The following is a 13733-nucleotide window of genomic DNA, read 5'->3' as shown; positions in this document are numbered from 1 at the left end:
ATATTTTGTTTAACTTTTTGAATTATTTGAATCTATATATATATTAAAGGAAGAACCAAGAGTATTGAGGTGACATCATGAGAATTGAGGTGTTGATGAATTGTGGTTGAGTTTGAGATATCTCACATTGGTGTAGAATTGAAAATTTTGAACAATATGAAGTGTATAAGAAAGGTGGATTGGATGCCTTTGTGTCAAATATGGGGTTTGCCTCATTGAATTGTCTTTCTTTGGATGACCTTATTTGAAATTTATAACTATGGTTGGAAACCAATCAAACCAAATGGTAGAAATTATAGTGCAAAATTATTATACTATTATATCTTTATATATATATATATATATATATTTATATATATATAAGTAAAACCTTGGGGTGATAAGGTGACAGTATGAGGATTATAAAATTTTAAACCTTGCGGTGATGAGGTGGAATATGGATTGGTGCATTTGTGTCGATTCATGGAGTTTGTTTCAATGGGTATATATACATGTATGTATATATTTATATTTTATTTAACTTTTTGAATTACTTGAATACTATTTGTAGATGATTTTATTAACAACTAATATATATTTATATAGACAATATGCAGATCATTAATCAAAGTACTCATACTACCGCGCAACGCGCGGTTCCCATACTAGTAAGTAAAATTGAAAGTACAATGCTATAATAAATAAAATTTATAAAAGTAAGTTACTTTTTCGCGTATTTTGTACAATTTTAAAATAACTGTATTAATAACAGAAAAAACATAGAAGTTGAGGGGTCGTATTGTCAATTCTACAAACCTTTGATAGCAACACCGGCATTAGGGGTATGAAAACCCACCCCATGATGGAAACACGCCGGATTTTCCTGTAAGAATCGTTGATCGATAAATCTGGTGAGTTTACTACACGAATCGCTTTTCATCGAACATCAAAAACCCTAAACCAAATCGAGAGGAAACGTAAAAATCGTTGCCGTCAAAGGGAACGAGGGTTTTCTAGTTCTTCAACAACGCGAGCAACGGTTCTTCAATAATATAAGCAACGATTTGAGGTATGTTTTGTATGCTTAAGTATTAAGTAATGATTTACTGATGTTTAGAAACGTTAAACGAGTCGATTGGTTTGGTTTTGGTTTTGGTTTTGGTTTTGGGGTTTTCAATGCCGGATAGATCGTTAACTCATGGGACTGTGATGGTTCGCATGAGAGTTTGCTGTAAGAGCAGCACCGGTCTTGCCGGGCGTTTACACCATCGAAGCAATTTGTGAAGTAATTTTAGTCCATTTCTTCAGCATTGGATTAGGGTATAGTTATTGGAATTATAGTTTTTCTGTATTGATTTTAGTTTTCGTAATTAACCTGTATTAATTTTGATTGATTATAGGTAGATTTTTCCCACTGATTGGTGCCGTGCTCTAGCTTCATCAAATCAAAATCATGGAGGTTAGTCTAAATATGAACTCGGGTATTCTTTAACTAAGCACAAAAAATTCATTTCTTATCAGTCATAAACTTGTTTGATTTTCAATTTGCCACTACAGAATCCGATTGACATAGACAAGATAAAGGAAACGTTGGAGCCTGATGCAACTGGTGGTGGTGGATTACAGTTGCCTGGGAAAGATAGGGTTGTCTTCAGACCGCCCGAGAGGAAATCATTACTAGGTCAGTATGCTAAATTGATACAGTGGAACATATTTACAGTTTTCCCTAATCACTATTGCTAGAGCTATCTGATTTTGTGACAGAGATAACTGGCTTGGGATTTAGTATCTTGTGGGAATGTTTAAAGCCAAAATAATATATGTTGCATTGTTCTGCCTGATATAAGAACCAGATATCTTCGATTTAGTATCCTAAGGTTTAAGTATTTTGCATCAATAATTAGTCCATTTGTGACGAAAGTGTAAGTGTGTTTCTTAGTTGTTTGTCACCAAGGGAGGAGTATTTGTATCTGTTAAGTGTCTATGCAAGTTTACTTCAGTGAACTGAATTGACAAATTATCAGCAGTGAAGGGCTAACTTGAGCTACTTTTTCCTTTGAGAAAGGGGAGAGGGGGTGTTGTTTGTCTTTATAAAGGTCTTTTGTGTTAAATTGGATGGAATTATTAGCCCCTTGCTGTCCTGTTGATTGTTGATAAGTTATTTCTGGTTTTTTATTCTTTACTGATTTTTTGCAAGTTCCATGTCATATTTGTACCTATTATTCTTTCCCCCCCTTCTCTTTATTATACTATGATTGTCTGTGTGGATGTTCTTTGTATTGAAATCAGGCACTTATTAACACTTTATCAACTTACCATAAGAGATTCTTTCTGTATTGTTCATCTTGTTTCATAGTCTTCACTGAATGATACTCTTGTTCCTTTATTTTTCCTTGCATGCATCTGCAACAGCTCATGTATCTTGCTTGAGTTTTTGTTGGTTAACATTACTGCATTCTGAGGAGTCATCCTTCACCTTATCTTTTAAAATACAAATTTTACTATAAATCAGGGTTAGATGTCCTTGCAATTGAAAAACGAGGAGGATCACAAGTAGAAGGATCGTTTAAAGTTCCTAGAGAAAAAGCTTCTTCTATGCTGGCATATCTAGACGAAGAGGTGGAAAAGTCTACATCCTTGCTCACAGGTCTAGATGAAGTTGGAAGTGGTGTATCCAGCAGTGGACGCAATTTTTCAAGCAGACGATACCGTGATTCTGGCGGGAGCAAGACATCAGATTTGGGTATTATTCTTATTTGGGTTTTTCTTGATACCTGTCAGAGACTGCTCTCAACTCTTTTGTATCCGAAATTGTTTCCAGATTTGTTTACCAACTTTATATATGTATACTGGTTACTATTGGCTGCAAATTGTAGATAGCCTGGGGGTTAAACGAGAGGGGACCAACATAGCAAAAAAGGAAAACCTAGGATAAGGGGATGGGGGTGGAGGCTAGATTTTTGCATAGAACTGGGTATTTTTAATCGATGATTTGAAAAGTAGTGCAGTCTGCAGAAGAAGGTGGTGCTGCTAAGGATAAACATAAAGTCATCTATACAATTTTATCTAATTGTAATGTTTCTTAATGTTGCAGAAAGTCAAATCACTGAAGAAGAACGAGTTGGTGGCACATCTGCTAGGCATGGTTCAGATTATAATTCTGAGGTATGTTTTGCTGTTTGAGTTGTGATTACACCAAGCTAAGTAGTTAAGACATATAAACGGAGTGCATATTTCTAATTTATTTATCTTAGTGGTCATGACCTTAATTTGCTGCTTAATATTTTAACCGGCAACCCAATTCCATTCTTGTGTTGAAGGAATTAGTATAGTTTTAGATGATACATCTTCCTTGTGGAACATAAAGAACCCCAAAATGCGACTGTGTTTGGTTGACTAGAATAGATGCTGGAATGGAATGCATTATTTCAAAGAATTAGGGAAGACATGCTTGGTTAGTACTTACGAATGCACTTACGCATTACCAAATGAGTACCTGTTCCTTCTTCTCATATCAATTCCATATGGCAATGGGGGTGGAAATTACATGATATCCCTGAATCTATTAAAGAAAAGAAACCCTATAGATCAAATCAAACCAACAGATTACATCAGCTCGACTTTTGTTTTCTTAACTTCCATATGTACCTCTGTTTACTATGACCAATTGGTGGCACATACTGCTGATACAAAATATCAAGCAAAATCTAATACAATGTGGACAACTCAGATGGTGAGGAGGACCACTCAAATTGAGAGTACAGCAATGAATACATGGCTAGGATGAGGGGGATAATGAGTTAAATGAACTCTCTATTCATCCTTGTAATCAATATCTAATTTCTAAAATATAAAACTATAACTTGATTTGTTTTGTTTGCCTTTTCCTTTTGTCAATGATGCTTTTTTTTGGCCATTATATTCAACATGTTAATTTTGAGTCCAAACATGGAAGTTTCTTCTAAGAACGCTAGTTATTTTTGCGTTACAACTACACCTCTCAATTGGTCTTGTCCAAAAATTTGCTTTTTGGTTAGGTAAGTGAGTTTGTTTGCTTGTTTAATTGTTGCGTTAAGTAGAACTATAAATGGATTACCAACTGTGCATTTTTGTCTATAAAGGTCATGTTGCTGGCAAAGAATAAACAGATCGATCATCATGAAAAACAAACATGACGGGCAATCAACAAGTAACGGAGGTGGCAAACTATCAAGGATCTCTTAGTTTCCATATACCCCCTGATTTGGCAGGTCTAGGAAATAATCTTTGTACTAAGCTTGTGACAACCATTTCCACAGTCGTCTTAAATGCTTGAGGTTGTCTTAGTTTCGACAAGGGCCCTTTATTAATTTTTCTTTGAATATATGTTTATCAAGAAGTACCAACTATCTAAATTTCAAACTCACTATTCTTGAACATTTTTCACTGCATTCAACTGCTTGCCAAGAGACATCACATCTTTCCTTTTCTGTTCCCAGACATCTTAACCTTCCTCTTGTTAGCTGTAAATCATCTATGTGTGTGCATCCAGTGTTTACTCCCTTGGGTATAAAACTATTGGTTCTGCATAGAATTTGAGCGTGCTGGTTGGTGTTTCTTGCACTGATCCCCGTTCCTCTACTTTCAAGCTGAAGTGCATAACACAAAAGATATGTTAGTATGAACGGAGTTATTATTAACGTTATCGTGTTTAGTATTCAAACGAAATACTGGGTAATGCATTTCTGTCTTTATCTTGCAAGATGAACATCTGGTTGCAATCAATTCCCTTTTTTCCAGTTAATGCAACATGCCTTTTGTTAATCATAAAGATTTAGACAATTTATTTGTAGTATCTTGATTCATCAATTTAAGTTATTTCTTTTGTAAAATGTTACATTAGATGCCCATACTTGATATTGATTTCTTACTTTGATGTTTTAGGATGTTACCCCTTCATCCAGAAGTTCCCGTAGTATCCAGCATCGTAGTTCTAGGTATGATTCAACAGAGCATGGCATGCGTAGAAGTGATTCCAGAGATCACCCAAGAAGTGAAAGTAGGGGGTCAAGGAGATATAGTACTGACAGGGATGAGCGGGACCATTCAGAATCACCTCGTCATGGAAAAGAGTACAGAGAGTATGGGAATAAGAGAAGCAGATATGAAAGTTCAAGAAGGACACCTGGTATGTAGTATGTAAGTTACTTGAGAATGATCTATATGGTACTCCAGGGCATGTACATGCTGCAGAAACATTGTTGTTAAGTGCAACTTAGATGACAACTCCGTGAGCATAAATGCAGATCCCTTTTATGTTTGGGTTCTCATAGTCGGAAAATACATTTCTCTTAACTGAAGGAGCTTTCCATTCTCATTCCATGTCTATCATAATGCCTATTTTATGTTTAAGTAGAACTTGATTGTTATAACAAATTAAGAACATGCATTTGGCTGTTGTAGGCAGATCTGATTGGGATGATGGAAGATGGGAATGGGAAGATACACCACGTCGTGATAGTCGTTCTAGTAGTAGCAGACATCATCAACCTTCACCATCACCAATGTTGCTTGGTGCTTCTCCTGATGCACGATTAGTATCCCCTTGGCTGGGAAGCAATACTCCTCAATCTGGTATGTTGGAACATTCTGTTGGATTTTGATTTGAGTTGCATACTTTCGATATTATGCTTTCTACTCTTGGTTGCTTGTACTGACTACTATCAGAACACCTACAGGGCATGCTGCTTCTCCCTGGGACAGTGTGGCACCGTCGCCAGTTCCAATCAGGGCATCTGGGTCAGTTAGATCTTCAAGTTCAAGATCTGGTGGAAGGTCTCGGCAACCACTCTCTGCGGAAAATCCCCTACCCTCTGAGGTAAAATCACACTTTCTTTTCTTGTTTTCCAATCCCCAATGGAGTAAGCATCTGGCCTTTTATCTTTTGTCTAGGGGACAAATGTGCTCTCTTTGTTTGACCTTTTCTAATTTTTTCGTGGTGTAGAATGAAGATTTTGAAAAGGAAAAGTTTCACAATACAGAGATAACTGAGAGTATGCGGTTAGAGATGGAATACAACTCTGATCGTGCATGGTAAGTTCATCTTACCTGATATTATCAAACTAGGGTCTCTTTTTTAACAGCCTGTGAGAGTGAGATTGATCATTTTTGTTATTTGTTACCAATTGCATTATTTCATTCCCTCCTTGTGTTTTCATGCTCTTTTGGTTTTGATAAGGTTCTAAACCAAATAGATCCTTTTTTCTTCTCTGAAATCGTGAGCATGTGTTTGTGCATGAAACTGATGTGTAATGTGTTACTTGTGTGTGCCTGTGCGGTAACACAAAAACCGTGATTGCAAATCATTAGCATAGAGGGATATATGTCATAATGCATTGCAGCTGTTTCATTGAAAGATATATAATTTTAAATCAACTCTTCGTTGCTGGTTGGCGATACATGGGTGTGTCATAGGCGCATTGCAGCTGTTACTTTGAAAGGGGGATAATTTAGAAATGAATCTTTGTTGCTGTTTGGTGAAGGTTTTTTTTATTACCAATCTTTTAGTTCTAGCATCTATGATCTATCAAATCTCAACTTTAACTATTGCTTATAAGGGTTGTGTTAATGTCCCCTAATAATCAAACAGGCTATGTGAAGTTCTGGTCTCATCACGTAAATACTTTCTAGACTTTGTAGGAGTTATATTGATGAATTAAATCTATTAAAGTAGTGTATCATTGTATGCCTTCTAGGAGTTATACTTCTTAATATTGTGATTTTATCAATTCTTACTATTTCAATGTACAAGCTGCTTTCAATGTTCAAAATTAACCTGGTTGTTATCATAGGTATGACAGTGAAGAAGGCAATACTCTGTTTGATGCCGACAGCTCATCATTTTATCTTGGCGACGTGGCATCTGTCCAGAAGAAAGAAGCAGAGGTTACGAAAAGACTGGTATGTGTACTGCGTGTTACTGTCGTAGTATGACACTTGCATGAGCTTTTAGAGCATCTCTAACAGGTTCTCTAAAATGTAGAAAATAGACATCTTGGGGATTTTGGGCATGTTTTTTGCTCCAACAGATTCTCCAAAACCTTTCTTCAAAATAGAGAAAGTAGGAGGGAGAGTGTAAAATCTCCAAATTTGGAGAACACCCCAAAAATGATTACAATGAGAGATTTTCTTTAAACATATTCCCACCAATAGGAAACTTTGAAATTAAATATTTAGAGAGAGATAATTTTTTATTAGATGAATTGTGAATGGAATATTCTAATAGCATTATCAATGTTGTATTCTCCAAATGGAGAATCTGTTGGAGTCGAGTGTATTTTTGTTTTAGAGATTTTGAAGTTCCATTATCCATTTTAAGATGGTGGAGATTCTCTTAGTGGATGTGCTAAATTGTCGTCATGAGTCTAAACCTACTGCAGACCGTTCTGAGTTTGTTGAGGAATTGTTATTTGTATGGGCCTTAGCTTTGATGTCTATTCTAACATAACTATAATCTTATCTAATTTGGTGCGATGCTCGAATCATAGGTTCGTAGGGATGGAACCCAAATGACACTTGCTCAGAGCAAAAAGCTGTCGCAACTTACTGCAGATAATGCTCAATGGGAGGATCGGCAGCTTCTGAGATCCGGAGCTGTCAGAGGTACAGAGGTCCAGACAGAATTTGATGACGAGGAAGAACGGAGGGTTATTCTTCTTGTTCATGGTATGGATTACAACTTTCTAACAGTACTTTTAGGTTCCGTTTGGTTTTTAGGATTGGATAGGATTTGGAGTTCAACTCCATTCCATCCCATGTTCGGTTTGGAGGATTACTTGTATCTGAAATCCCACAAACATGGGATTTAGAAATCCCATGGGGATTCTTGGTATTTTGCTGGATTTCGTAGGATGTGTGTAGTTATCAATCAATAAAAAGGTAATTTAGTTATTTTTGTAATTGTTTATAGTTTGTTTTGTAAATTATTTATAAAACATGGAATTCAATTCCATTCCAAATCCTACAAACCAAACACACCAAAGATTTTAAACCCTTCCAAATCCAAATCCCTCCAATTCCAAATCCGTCCACGAACATCTCTCAAAACATTCCATCAAACAAAATGCCCCGTTAGGGATTTGTGCTTATTTTCTAATTCAGTATTTCAAGTTCATTGAGGCTTTTGCTGAAAATTTAGCTTTTTGATTCAGATACAAAGCCTCCGTTCTTGGATGGGAGGATTGTGTTTACTAAGCAAGCAGAACCTGTAATGCCTCTAAAGGATCCTACATCAGATATGGCTATTATTTCAAGAAAAGGTTCCAACCTTGTTCGTGAAGTTCATGAAAAACAAAGTATGAATAAATCCCGTCAACGCTTTTGGGAACTTGCTGGTTCAAAGCTTGGTAATATTCTTGGTGTTGAGAAGACGGCAGAGCAGGTTGATAGCGTGTTAAATTTATTGTTGTTTAATGTAAGTGTTTTAATTCTCTGTTTATAGCGTAATATTTGCTTTATATACATATCAGATCGATGCTGATACGGCAGTAGTCGGTGAAGATGGTGAAGTTGATTTCAAGGAAGATGCAAAGTTTGCACAACATCTGAAAAAGGGTGAAGCAGTGAGCGATTTTGCCAAGTCAAAATCACTATCTCAACAACGACAATATCTGCCTATATTTTCTGTGCGAGATGAATTGTTGCAGGTGTGGTTTTCATATGCTGTTATTTTGTACAATATATAACCAAAAGCGGCTATCTCTTTGAAGAAAAAGTACAGGAGAACCTCTATAATTAATGCTCCATAAATTAATAAATTTTGTAAGATAAATTTCTATTTATTTTTTTAATTTACAAACACAACTAAAACAATATACTATTCTATTCTAGTGTTTGTTGTTTTTTTTTCTAAAATTTCAATCTACTTGAAAAAGATCACCGATTTCAAAAATTATGTAGTATCTTTTCTCATCAACATACACTTAATGTTGTAAATAGAATACCATGAATTGTATTTGATTATTTAGAAGTAACGGACATTACATACAATGAATTATACATCACACTACAATAATTTTCACTAGTATTATTTACAATGAATTTATTTTGTATATTAATTCAATGGCTATGATAGATAAGTTAGTAAGATACAATGAATTTTGATGTAATCAGAGTTAAACTTTATTGAATCACAATCACTTTTTTAATTAGTGAATATTAATTCATAGACTAATTAATACCTCTATGTAATGATAAAATCTTATACTTCAAAAAACTGAATTCTCATGGTCAAAACATTATTAATTGAGAGGTTCTAAAGAAACTATATATATATAGATATATAGGGTTGGGTTTAGTGAAAAACCGCAAAAAATGAAAAATAGAGGAACACCCTAGTAACCATCCATATTTGCACGGTATGCAATGTGCGTACAAGTACCTTGTCCGGTATGCACGTCTGCATAACATGCACACGTGCATTATAACCAAGAAACATCTCCATTTACTTGTATGCACGTGTGCATTCTGTACAAATGAATGGTTATGAGGGTGCTCCTCAGGTTTTCATATTTTGGGGGGGTTCTCCTCTGAACCTCATTCTATATATTTACACACCTTTCTTTGAGAATGTTTTTTAGCTCCAGGGCAATGCTATAGATTCTTCCCAAGTCTTGTGATGCTGGTAGTCGACAAAGACCATTATTTCTTGACTTTGATGCATCCTTTTCACTTTGTCTTTGTTTGTTTTGTGGGATAGGTGGTACGAGAGAATCAAGTGGTGGTGGTTGTAGGTGAAACTGGTTCTGGAAAGACAACACAATTGACCCAGGTACTTTCCGTTCACAAATTTTACAATACTGTTTGTTATCTGCTTTATATGTTTTGTATCTACTGTTGCATCTTATTTTGATTGTAATATGTGGAAATTTTAAATCGCAGTATTTACATGAAGATGGTTATACAACAAATGGCATAGTTGGTTGCACTCAACCAAGACGTGTGGCAGCAATGAGTGTCGCCAAAAGAGTTAGCGAAGAGATGGAAACAGAGCTAGGCAATTTGGTCGGATATGCTATTCGTTTTGAGGATGTTACTGGTCCCAAGACTGTTATAAAGGTAAACCAACTTCTATATTTCTGGTGGCATTGGGGTGTAAATCAGCTGAGCCAAGTTGAGTAGGAGGTTATTCGAGCTCGAATAACTTTTCCAATGTGGAGCACGAGCTCAAATATTTTTTGAGTTATCGAGCTCGCCGCTCGTTTATCGGCTCGTACTTGTGGTCGATTAACTCGTTTATTGGCTCGAGGTTGATATTTTCATATTTTTATTGTGTTATTTATGAACATATGAGCATGTTTGGCTCGAAAAAATATATATGCTTGAATGGTTTGGCTCGACTCGAATTTTTTTATTGAGCCTCCGAACGAGGTGAGTCGAACATTGGCTTTATGAAGCTCGACTCATTAAGTTAAATGAGTAATATCTTGGTTTCGAGCTTGAGATAAACGAGCTTGAGTATCCCCTGGTGGCATCCCCTCCCCTGTATCTTACAGCCACTTCGAATCTTAAGCTCACAAATCATCATATAACCCTTTAGTTAAGATATTCAATTGTTGTTTTTGTTTTGTTCACAGTACATGACTGATGGTGTGCTTCTACGTGAAACGTTGAAAGATTCAGATCTTGACAAATACCGGTAAGCATTTACCAACAATGTATCTATAATTGTTGTATATATAATTATGGGGTTGTCTAAATTTGCATGCAATGTTGTAGTGTCGTTGTGATGGACGAAGCCCATGAAAGATCATTGAACACGGATGTACTGTTCGGGATCCTTAAGAAAGTTGTTGCCAGGCGTCGGGATTTCAAGCTTATCGTCACTTCTGCTACCCTCAATGCACAGAAATTTTCAAACTTTTTTGGGAGGTAATATTTCTTTCTTGTGTAGTTATGTCTTGAGGAAACATATCATGTCACTGACTTTGGGGTGCATTTGGTACGCGGAACTAGGGGTGTAAACTAGCCGAGTCGAGTAGTAGGTTATTCGAGCTTGGCTCGAAGAAATTATACCAGGTTCGAGCTCGACTCGAGCTCGAATAACTTTTTCAAAGTAGGGCTTGTGCTCTCGAGCTTGAATATTTTTTGAATCATCGAGCTCAATACTCGTTCATGGGTTCGAACTCACAATCGATTATCTCGTTTATTGGCTTGAGCTCGCTAATTTTTATTGTATGATTTATGAATATATGAGAATGTTTGGCTCGAAAAAGTGTATGCTCGAATAGGTCGGCTCGACTCGATTTGACTTGAAGTTTAATCCAGTTCTCGAACGAGCCGAGTTGAACATTGGTGTTACCAGGCTTTGCTCGTTAAATTAAACGAGTTCTATTTTGTATTGAAGATCAACTCAAGCTCGATTATTATTAAGCTCGAGCTTGAGTAGCTCGTTAAAAGCCTGAATCACTTACACCTCTATGCGGAAAAGGATAGAACAAAATATTGTCGTCCCTTGATTAGGGAGATGGGATAAGATAGGTAAATTTACTAAATTAGCCTTGCCAAATTAGAACCCTAAAACCTTCCACAATTCTTTCACCTGCCTACGTCACTCTCAGCCAACCAGTCCTGCTTACCAAATGCATCCTGTTATGACTTAGGCCAGTGCTGTCTGTTTATCGTGTGTTTATAATAATATTACATTTTGCAGTGTCCCAATCTTCCACATTCCCGGGAGAACATTTCCCGTCCAAACCTTGTATAGCAAAAGCCCGTGTGAAGATTATGTCGAAGCTGCCGTAAAACAAGCGATGACGATCCACATCACGAGTGCCCCTGGTGACATACTCATCTTCATGACGGGCCAAGATGAGATTGAGGCAACCTGTTATGCTCTATCGGAACGTATGGAACAGCTCGTTGCTTCAACTAGGCAAGCGGTCTCCAACCTCTTGATCCTCCCCATTTACTCCCAACTTCCTGCCGACTTGCAAGCTAAAATTTTCGAGAAACCTGAAGACGGGGCTCGCAAATGCATCGTGGCTACAAACATTGCCGAAACGTCGTTGACAGTGGACGGAATCTTTTACGTCATTGACACAGGGTACGGTAAAATGAAGGTGTACAATCCACGGATGGGTATGGATGCTCTCCAGGTGTTTCCCGTCAGCCGTGCTGCCGCTGATCAGCGGGCGGGGAGAGCCGGTAGGACCGGGCCGGGAACTTGCTATCGTCTTTATACAGAGAGCGCGTACCAAAATGAAATGCTTCCCCAACCTGTTCCAGAAATTCAGAGGACTAATCTCGGTAATGTGGTTTTGTTACTCAAATCTCTTAAAGTCGAGAACCTGTTGGACTTCGACTTCATGGATCCACCTCCGCAAGATAACATCCTTAACTCGATGTACCAGCTGTGGGTTTTGGGTGCGTTAAACAACGTCGGGGCTCTAACCGATCTCGGATGGAAAATGGTTGAGTTCCCACTGGATCCTCCTCTGGCTAAGATGCTCTTAATGGGAGAACAATTGGAATGTCTGAATGAAGTTCTCACCATCGTCTCCATGCTCTCGGTACCGTCGGTTTTCTTCCGGCCGAAAGACCGAGCAGAAGAAAGCGACGCCGCTCGAGAAAAATTCTTCGTTCCCGAATCCGATCATTTAACTTTACTCAACGTCTACCAGCAATGGAAAGCTAACCAATACCGCGGAGATTGGTGTAACGATCATTTTCTCCAAGTGAAAGGGCTGAAAAAGGCTCGAGAAGTGAGATCTCAACTTTTGGACATATTAAAAACGCTCAAAATCCCTCTCACATCTTGCGGGCCCGATTGGGACATCGTGAGAAAAGCCATATGTTCAGCATATTTCCATAACGCCGCGAGACTAAAAGGAGTCGGAGAATACGTCAACTGTAGGAACGGGATGCCATGCCATTTGCACCCGAGCAGTGCGTTATATGGGTTAGGTTACACGCCCGATTACGTGGTGTACCACGAGCTGATCTTAACAACCAAGGAATACATGCAGTGTGCAACGTCGGTCGAACCGCAATGGTTAGCGGAACTAGGGCCGATGTTTTTCTCCGTTAAGGATTCGGATACGTCGATGTTGGAGCATAAAAAGAAGCAGAAAGAAGAGAAATCGGCTATGGAAGAAGAAATGGAAGCTCTGCGAAAACAACAAGCGGAAACCGAGATACGAAATAAGGCGAAAGAACGAGCGAAGAGGATGAAACAGCAGCAAACGATTTCTATGCCTGGATTGAAGCAAGGTTCTTCGACGTATTTGAGACCTAAAAGATTGGGTTTGTGAAATTGAAATATTGTTTGTATAATTTAAAAGTTCAGAGATTTATTTTGGAAAAGAAAAAGAAAAAAAGAAGAGAGAACAGAGATTTAATGGAGTAGTTTCTTGTAACACTTGAATTTATGATTATGGTAATTGGATGCTGTAGTAAATACGAATTCAGAGAACTGACAATTTTTGGTCTGTTTAGAAATTGGGTTTCATTCATGTTTGTTTAAATGAGGAGTCGAGTAGTAGGTTGTTCGAGCTCAGATATTTTTCAATTTATCAAGCTTGATGCTCGTTTAGAGGTATGTACTCGTGATCGATTAAACTCGTTTATTCATTCAAAGTTTTATCAAGCTTGATCTCGTTTAAAGGTACGTACTCGTGATCGAATAAACGAGCTTGATCGATTATTTCCGTAGGGCCTAGGCCTAGATCTAATTTATAATGTTTTTTGTTTTCGAATTATGCTGGTGGTTTTTATGG

The 13733-nt window shown here is 37.4% G+C and overlaps 1 protein-coding gene across 2 annotated transcripts; it reads left to right on the top strand.

Annotated features, from left to right (window-relative positions):
• The first annotated feature begins 868 nt into the window (after window positions 1-868).
• On the top strand, window positions 869-13428 carry LOC112522596 (pre-mRNA-splicing factor ATP-dependent RNA helicase DEAH7). 2 transcript variants are annotated; one of them, XM_025131829.1, is made up of 18 exons: window positions 869-1048; window positions 1380-1438; window positions 1537-1660; window positions 2492-2722; window positions 3074-3144; window positions 4903-5146; window positions 5422-5592; window positions 5697-5836; window positions 5963-6051; window positions 6810-6918; window positions 7506-7683; window positions 8169-8398; window positions 8487-8663; window positions 9716-9787; window positions 9898-10074; window positions 10593-10654; window positions 10735-10887; window positions 11669-13428. In XM_025131829.1, exons 2-18 carry the CDS (start codon window positions 1433-1435, stop codon window positions 13266-13268), a joined length of 3834 nt encoding a protein of 1277 aa, XP_024987597.1. In that variant the 5' UTR covers window positions 869-1048; window positions 1380-1432; the 3' UTR covers window positions 13269-13428. The 2 variants fall into 2 exon arrangements, with proteins under 2 accessions (XP_024987597.1, XP_024987598.1); XM_025131830.1 differs by lacking the exons at window positions 869-1048; window positions 1380-1438; window positions 1537-1660; window positions 2492-2722; window positions 3074-3144 and adding an exon at window positions 3164-4229.
• Window positions 13429-13733: the final 305 nt, after the last annotated feature.

This window comes from Cynara cardunculus (genome assembly GCF_001531365.2).
Source record: "Cynara cardunculus var. scolymus isolate 2C chromosome LG 12, CcrdV1, whole genome shotgun sequence".
In the NCBI taxonomy this organism is placed as follows: Eukaryota; Viridiplantae; Streptophyta; class Magnoliopsida; order Asterales; family Asteraceae; genus Cynara; species Cynara cardunculus.
The sequence above is the reverse complement of the archived record's forward strand: the minus strand, read 5'-3'. Positions and strand labels throughout refer to the sequence as shown.

Coding starts and splice junctions, on each gene's coding strand:
- LOC112522596 (XM_025131829.1), top strand. Junction 5,593..5,696: donor AAGCAATACTCCTCAATCTG/GTATGTTGGAAC, acceptor GAACACCTACAG/GGCATGCTGCTTCTCCCTGG. Junction 9,788..9,897: donor AGACAACACAATTGACCCAG/GTACTTTCCGTT, acceptor TTTAAATCGCAG/TATTTACATGAAGATGGTTA.